Below are 8,997 nucleotides of genomic sequence, written 5' to 3' on the forward strand. Positions count from 1 at the left end.
CTCATAAAGAAAGTCAGTTTTGTATATGCGGACACTTTTAAATTTTGTCTCATTATATACCAGCAATTCATGCGGATTATGGGTATTGCAACGTATGGAGCACTGGGACGGAGATCAGATGACTTGCCCGGTTTCTCAGGTTGGCTATACTATGTTCATTCCATGCACTCGGTTAATTTTAACAATGTTAACAAGCCATGTGTATAACACCTTATAATGTTTTGGCAGGCCAGAGTCGATGAATCGAGAGAAAGTACAGTTGCAAATATTATTTTTTCACCTAACAACATTCTTGACAGGGTGAAAAACAAAGTGAGATTTCTAGCAAAGACCAGGAAAATGTAAATTTGATAGTGTGACTGTTCGGGTGACACATGGAATATTGAATTTATAATTGTCTTTGGTTGTAAACAATATTTATTCGGTTATGATTTTATTTCCCATTGTCGAAAGTATGCAATTATTTTATGTTTGTACATGCATGCTATGATGTACATAAGGAAATGCCTACTTCACAATATATAATGTCTTTTGCCATTTTTACAAAAGAACACCAGAGAATTAACAACATCAGTACAAAATAAAAACATCAGTATGTAGCAAACATTAACAACTCCATCGAATACAAAGCTATTTTCGTCCCATTCATAATTAAGGAAATTTACTGCCCTTTAGATAACTATGAAAGAACTACCCTTCCTGCTGCAGCACATTCCTGCACATGTTCACAGACATAAAATTACACAACAAATCATAGGGATCTTTTAAAATATACGAATCAAAATGGCAGAAAAACTTACTTCGGATGAAATATGCATATTGGGTTTCTTCTGTTATGCCCTTCTTCTTGGCATGCCCCGCACACCTGCACCCTGCGTTCCTTGTGTCCTAGTGGTCTTCCATTTTTAGTCATCGGAGATTTCTGCGCTTCTTGCCTAGGTGCACCCTTAGTGGATACTTTCAAAGGATCACCAATAACAATATCGCATGGTCCACTAGCATCTTCATTTTCATGCACCGACCTGAGGGGACCATATGCTTTACCTTTAGCATACCCCTCTCTTATAGAAATTATGCCATCAATGGTATTGTTGAGCAGATCATATTCTTCTGAATTGTTTAATGCAATATGCATAGCCTGTGATACCTTAATATTCATCCTCTGTATTTCATCCGCTCCTCTGCCCCAGACCAACCCCACACAAACATGTCACTGGTGCGTCTAGCTGGCAACCCTAACCTGGCATTTTTTGTGAATCGTCGTAGAGCACAACATTGTGGAATTTCAGTAAATTTCAAGAAATGCAGCACATGCAGTATGTGCTTGCAAGGGATCCCCTTTCGAATCATCCTTTGACAGCTGCACCTTATAATTTCTGCCTCCTTGGGTCTATATTCCATGTAGAACCTGGTCCTTACATGATTCCTCCATGCCACAATGAAGATGTTTGAGTCTCCTACCTGCATTTTTTCTAAGATCTTTATGCCACCAATCTTTGAAAGCTCACCTTGAATAATATAGAACACAGCAGGAGTGAAGATTTTTGCAGCAGCAACCTCTAGTTCTCTGAAATTAGTAATTGGCACTGGTGTAGTCTGTGAAGCCGTGCAGTCGTCGTGGGCTTCGTTCTCACGGAGATGGACAATTGCGTTGTCGTAGTGCATAATCATATCAACAATTGTCATTTCCCCATCTAGGTGCAGGTGTAGACAAGAGTTTAAACTTTCACTCCGCTGGTTACTTTTCATCCCCAGCCAGAATCCTTCAGAGAGATACGCTGCAGCCCAAAGTTTCCTCTTGTTGTACATCCTCTTCATCCATGTTCTAGTTTTTGGGGATTGCCATTTTCTGTAAAATGCATGCCATCGCTCCTCAAATACTTGCTCTGAGGTGGTGTAATACAGAAGAGTCCGGAACTCGTTCAGTGACTTGTTAGGTAGATGCATCTCCATATTTTTTTCATTGTGGAAGCTGCAGATGCGATGTGACACACCAGAAAATACTTTGCCGATTACGCCGATCATCACGTAATCTGCATCCGTGATTACTGCCTTTGGCTTCTGTTGACACATCGCTTTGAGAAAGGTCTTTAGAAGCCAAACATATGTTTGTTCATTCTCGCTTGAAAGGATGGCACACCCAAAAACCGTTGTCCTACGGTGGTTGTTCAAGCCCACAAAAGGAACAAATGGCATCTTATATTTATTCATCTTGTATGTGCTATCAAACACCAGCACATCTCCGTAGTCCTGGTAATCCCTACGTGACTGGGAATCACACCAGAACATGTGCTTCAGACGGCCTTTGTCATCAACGTCATATTCATAGAAAAATTTAGGGTCCCTCTTTTTCCTCTTTGCCATAATGCGGATGGCTGTGGTAGCATCACCGTCGAAAAGCAGCCTCCTCCTCTCCCTAGAGCACATGTTGTACACATCTTTTCTTGTGAATCCAACACCGGCAAATGAACCGGAGCCTGCAATGAATTTTCTCATAATGAGGTGCTTCCTGACCCCCATGGATCCCAGTGATAATATCTTAGATCTCTGCGCGTCGTTGATCGTCCTATGGGACCGAAGAAACGGAGTCTCACATGGTTCAGTTGGGTCATGGTTATGTTTGTCTCGAAAATCTTCAACAATCCAGAAACCAGTTCTTCCATCAAACTTCACCACCAAACGTGCCTTGCAGCCGCAGCGAGACTCAGGTCTGAGCCTATATACGTGGCCTTCCGTGGTCAGTTGCTTTTTGAGACGTCTGCCTTCTCTGGAACACACAAAACGCCTTAGCCAAATTACTCCATCATCAAACCGCTTAACCTGGTCCAGCCGGACGCTGAACCCATAATCTTTAGCATATCTGTTGTAGAAAGAAAATGTTGCTGCTTCAGAAATAAAAGTCATCTCTTTTATCATCCAGTATAAATCCCGATTATTATCAGGATATTCATTTCCATTGCTACCTTTCTGTGTTTTCTCGGGCTGACTAGCGCTTGGCGTCGCCTGCAAGTGTAAAACGTAGGCATTAATTAAAACTATAAATTTATGTGTTCCAGCTATATGAGACTGATAAAAAAGAGATAACAACCTAGCTCATGTCAACAGAATCCTCAGGAACTGATGCACCTTCCACATCATCAGTATGACCCGTGTCCAAGTCAGATTCACCGTAATAGTCGTACTCAAGGTGCGTGTCAAATTGTGCCTGAAATTTATTAATGCATTTTGATCGTCATCATTTAGTAACCGTAAATTTTACAGTTGTCATCATTTCATGCATCATTTTATGTCATTTTATGAGTCACTACACATACCTCACTAGTATTTAGACTGTCTGTGTGTTCACCATGGTTCTCATCATTTTGATCGTCTATGTGTTTACCATGGTTCTCATCATTATCAAGTTCATCGTACGCAATCTGCATAAATTATGACAGGAGCCATATATTATTTGATGATGCTGGACTGCTGGTAATCGAAATGAAAAATAGTGCACCAAGAATATATAGTAATGTGGCTCACATCAAAATCGTCTTCGCTCCAGCCATCTTCGTGCTGCAAATTTTTCTCCATTTCAGAGTCATCGGAATTATAGCCGACGTACTCGTTTTGTTCCTCAATCATACCAGATATAGAGTTCTCCATATTCTGTAGTATTGGACCATAATTAGAATTGAAAAACCGGCAGATTTGCATCCTCTTACTATGCTAGAAGATGAAGTCATGGGTACCTCTAATTTTAAACCCTAGCGGGGAAGATGCCGAGCCGGTGGCGCGCCTTTCCAAGGTCGTCAATCTGTGGGGGGCGGCGTGGAGATGCAAAACAACCACCGGCGGCGACGGACGTGCCGGCAACAACCGCTGACGGCCGGGCCGGCAACAACTGCTTGCGTTTTACTTAGCGACGGCGTGGAACAGCTCGATCAGATCTCCAGGGCCGATGAAAACGATGCATGCAATGGGAGCTGATCACGGTGATTAGCTTAGCACGTGGGACCCACCCACGTGGGGTCGTCCGTATAGATACGCCTAGGCCATGTATACCCATACGAGCCTTGTACTGGGCTTGGATATGGGTTTCGGCGGGCAGCACAAAAAAAACAAATTCGGGACCACCGTACCCCTTCGGCGATGAGTCGCGAGTTTGCACAGGGTGCGCACCGAAGCACACCTCCGCTGTAAAACATAAGCTCAAGCATCTAAACAAAGTTTATACTCGGCAGGTTCAGACGTGGAACCGTGGCTTTGGATGTAACGTGCGGGGTGGTTGCTAAAAATCGCGGCACAAGTTATGCACTAGCTGACTAGCACATTAGTCCCTAGGAAAATCCTCCCCATCCCGAAGGAAATTTCTTCTAATTCTATCCACCTTCTGGTTGAACCAGTTTGGGGGTCAAAAACAGAATGGAAATAGGTTAAGGTTGTGGTAAAAACCGAGTTTACAAGGGTTAGACGCCCCTTCCTTGACATTTGCTTGCCTCTCCAAGGCTTTAGCTTGAAGCATTGACACTCAGCACGTCTTGGATTTCTGACACTATGAGGGAATCCCAAGTATGTACATGGTAGACAACCTATTTTACACCCGGTGATATCAAGCATCATCTGCAAATACATCTCATTAAATCTGGCATGGTAGAAGGTGCATTTGTTGATGTTGATCTGCAATCCAGAAGTCTGCCCAAAGAAACCCAGAATGTCAAAGATGGCAAGAGCTTCCTTTTTTACAGGATTTAGAAATAGAGGTGCATCATCCGCGTAAAAACTTGCTTGCAGTCTATTTGCAAACTAGGAGATGGGGGAGAGCAGACCAAAATCTCAAGCTCTAGCAAAAATCCTCAAGTATAAAAAGAACCTTAGTTCACGTTCGTGAGGATTTAAACTAAAGTGTTGGAGGCTGCCCGCGCTGCGCCCGAGTCGCCTTGGTTGGGCATCTCCAGAGCCCCCCCGCTCTGCCGCATAGTAAACCTCTCTCCAGCCGCCCTAGCCACCCCACCATCGCTGGATGAGGCTGTCGTGCTGACGGTGGCATCGGGGTAACACTACCCATCTTTGTTCTTTGGCGTGCTGATGGTCGGGCTTTCTTCCTCACGATCTGAAGTGAAGAGATCTGGGATCATGGTCTCTCTGGGAGCCCACCTTCCCTATTGATCCAATCCTTGGCCTGATGATCTCAAGCAACGTTGGAACTTGGGAGACAGTGGGTTTAGAAAAAAAGGGAGAGTAATGGAAGAGGTTCGGGCATGCACGTGGTCCAAGTGGCAGCCCAACTCATGCACATGTATTTCCATCCAAACCGCAGTCACATCCATGTGTGCTCATGCTCAATATGGTAAACCGCCGTAAACCTAACGCCCATGGACTACTTGTCCGGCCAGAAGGTGTTTGGTTGTTGTTCTGCTCTAGTTCGATGGATGATTGGCGCCCTCACCGACATCCAGGATCTATTTGGCAGCCGCACGTTGCCTGGGTAGTGCTGGCACGCGGCTTTGATACAAAGAACATGGCACAACTCAATCCTCCTTGGCATCCACAGGACCACAGTGGATCTGCCTTGGCATCTTCATTGCTGCCTTTTTTCAATGTGTTGATGGGATCATGGCGGTCGCGAAGAAGACCAGATAGATCTAGAGGTTAGAGGTTCCATCTCGCATGCTTCTTGTCGAGCCGAGAAGATTACAAAGAGTACTATACCAGATTGGAAGAACTATGTGTGTCAGACGATTCACGTTTTCCAACTGTGTTCTCAAGAAGTGGGTGCGATACCTAGAAGAATTCATTCTTGGCGGTGCTCTTTGAGTTCTGGGTCTCAGTTTCTGGGGTGAAATCCTTAGGTCTAGCCTTAAGCGGTTGTACGTGGCAATGGTAGCTCCCTAGTTATCTTTTCATCTACGACATTATCTAGAGATTATACCTTCTCTAGGGTCAAAGCCCAAGATATCTCGGGAGGGGGTGGTAATTCCACTTCTCATCCCAGGGGGGAGTGTCACACCTGCAATATGCAGACGACATGATTATTATGATCCAACCGAAGGATTTGGCTATCGACAATCTCAAGCTTTTGCTTCCATGATTTGAAAATATGTCAGGACTTCCCATCAACTTTCATAAGAACAAGGTGATAGTTCTGGGGAACTCACTGGCGGAGCAGCAAAGGATCGCCAACATGCTCAAATGTAAACTGGAGACGTTCCCTGTCCGCTACCTAGGTCTGCCCATCTGCTCCTGGGCAGGCGAACGGGGGTTGATGGGCGCCCAGGTGGCGAAGCAGGCCGACCCATGGATGAGAAAGCTCATTTCCTCTGCAGTGAGATTGATATCAATAAATGCTCGCCTTTCCAACTTCTGGTCCACGCCATGGGTGTCTGCCTCCTTGGCAAAGGTGTGCACAAGATCTTTGATAAGCATTGTTCTAGATTCTTCTGGGAAGCAAATGGCCTGAATCGTAAATTTCACAAGGTCCGTTGGGACACAATGTGCAAGCCAATGGACTTGGGGGGCTGATGACCCACAAGTATAGGGGGTGTATCGTAGTACTTTCGATAAATAAGATTGTCGAACCCAACGAGGAGCAGAAGGTGTTGACAAGTAGTTTCGATGAAGGATTCACTGTAAATGCTCACAGACAAGTATTCAGGGGATTTTGATATATCAGATAAATAAAATACAAGTAAGTAAAATGCGAGAGTAATAATTGCAGCGAGTGGCCCAATCCTTTTTAGCACAAAGGACAAGCCGGTTTGTTTACTTATGATGACCAAACGTTCTTGAGGACACACGGGAATTTAGTCTAGTGCTTTCGCTTCATATAGTTGATTAATCTTCATTGTTTTGATAAGTGTTGTGTGGGTGAACCTATGCTAATGCACCGCCCTTTCTAGGACTAATACATACTTGTGATTATACCCCTTGCAAGCATCCGCAAATACAAGAAACTAATTAAGATAAATCTAACCACAGCCTTAAACTCTAAGATCCTGCTATCCCTCCTGCATCGATATACCAACGGGGGTTCAGGTTGCTATCACTCCGGCAACCCCACAATTAGCAAACGAATACAAGATGTATTCCCCTAGGCCCATAAAGGTGAAGTATCATGTAGTCGACGTTCACATGACACCACTAGAAGAATAACACCACAACTTAAATATCAAACCATTAAATATTACTCAACATAGTTCACTACTAACATTTAGACTTCACCCATGTCCTCAAGAACTAAATGAACTACTCACGAGACATCATATGGAACATAATCAGAGGTGATGTGATGATGAATAACAATCTGAACATAAACCTTGGTTCAATGGTTTCACTCAATAGCATCAATAATAAAGAGTAATCAACACCGGGAGAGTTTCCCCTATGAAATAATCAAGATTCAACCCTAGATGTTACAGTGGAGACGAGGTGCAGCGGTGGAGATGACGGTGATGGTGATGATGATCCCAATGAAGTCCAGCTCGATGACGGTGACGATGGCGATGATTTCCCCCTCCGGGAGGGAATTTCCCCGGCGGATTTCAGCCTGCCGGAGAGCTCTTTTCTCTCTGGTGTTTTCCACCCCGCAGAGGCGGCTGTGTCTATTCGCGATGATCCCCAGTACCTTAGGTTTTCGGGTATATGAAGTAGGCGAAAGAGATACGGCCGAGGGGGGCTGTGGGCCCCCTCCCGACAAGGCGACGCGACCAGGGTGGAGCCCGCGCCGGCCTATGGGGGGCCCATGGCGGCCCTCCTCGGCCCCTCCTTTTGGCTGGCTCCCTCTTCTGGAGAAATAAGACTTTCGGTGTATTTTCCGTCAATTGTTGATCTTCAGAAATATTGCATCCTGACGGTGCTTTTTCCAGCAGAATCCTGACTCCGGTGAGTAATTCTCCAATAATCATGAAACATGCAAAATAGGTGAAATAACATAAGTATCATCTCTAAATATGAAATATATCAATGAATAACAGTATATTATGATATAAAATAGTGATGCAAAATGGACGTATCAACTCCCCCAAGCTTAGACCTCGCTTGTCCCCAAGCGAAACTGAACTCATTAAACAAGACCACATGTTTATGGAGTGAAGAGTCGATAAATAAAATACGGACAAGAAGCATCACATTTAATTCACCCACGACATTCTAGTGAACAACTTCCTCATATAATTCAACTTGAAACAAGTAGAGGGAAATCATAGATAAAGGTGCATAGGAAATCATAATTGGTGATGGCAAACTTCGTTCTTGGTCAAAGAACAATTAACAGATTGTACTTATCTTTCGAGCAGAGCTCTTATATTAAGGATTATATAGCAAAACTTACATACTCAATTATAATAATCTCCTCATAATCATTGATAACCTTCAAAGCCATATTCATTCGGATAAAACTTGTACTAAACAAGGAAGAATAAAAGGCATGATTAAATAGATCACAATATAAATGGTTGGATCACAACAACTCAATTGCTTGCTTAAGATATAGGGAAATGGGTTTACTGACTCAACATAAAGTAAAAGATAGGCCCTTCGCAGAGGCAAGCAAGGATTAAATCATGTGCTAGAGCTTTTTAAGTTTTGAAACCATATAGAGAGCATAAAAGTATAGTTTTAGAGGTGTTTGTTGTTGTCAACGAATGGTAGTGGGTACTCTAACTCCCTTGCCAAACAGACTTCCAAAGAGCGGCTCCCATGAAGGACGTTATCTCTACCAGCAAGGTAGATCATCCCTCTTCTCTTTTGTTTACACATGTACTTTAGTTTATTTAAGGATGACACTCCTCCCAACCTTTGCTTTCACAAGCCATGGCTAACCGAATCCTCGGGTGCCTTCCAACATTTCACATACCATGGAGGAGTGTCTATTGCAAAATTAAGTTGCTTACTGATGAATCAGGGCAAAACATGTGAAGAGAGTTATTAATGAAAGTTAATTAATTGGGGCTGGGAACCCCGTTGCCAGCTCTCTTTGCAAAATTATTGGATAAGCGGATGTGCCACTAGTCCATTGGT

At 43.7% G+C, this 8,997-nt stretch overlaps 1 protein-coding gene across 1 annotated transcript; it reads right to left on the reverse strand.

The window, feature by feature from the left end:
* Window positions 1-1,155: 1,155 nt before the first annotated feature.
* LOC127323910 (protein FAR1-RELATED SEQUENCE 5-like) lies at window positions 1,156-3,645 on the reverse strand. Its single transcript, XM_051352011.2, has 4 exons — window positions 3,523-3,645; window positions 3,315-3,419; window positions 3,104-3,205; window positions 1,156-3,003 (listed from the first exon to the last, which is right to left on the reverse strand). The coding sequence occupies exons 1-4, from the start codon at window positions 3,643-3,645 to the stop codon at window positions 1,156-1,158; spliced, it is 2,178 nt and encodes a 725-aa protein (XP_051207971.2).
* Between the last annotated feature and the right edge of the window lie 5,352 nt (window positions 3,646-8,997).

This window comes from Lolium perenne, chromosome 7 (genome assembly GCF_019359855.2).
Source record: "Lolium perenne isolate Kyuss_39 chromosome 7, Kyuss_2.0, whole genome shotgun sequence".
In the NCBI taxonomy this organism is placed as follows: domain Eukaryota; kingdom Viridiplantae; phylum Streptophyta; class Magnoliopsida; order Poales; family Poaceae; genus Lolium; species Lolium perenne.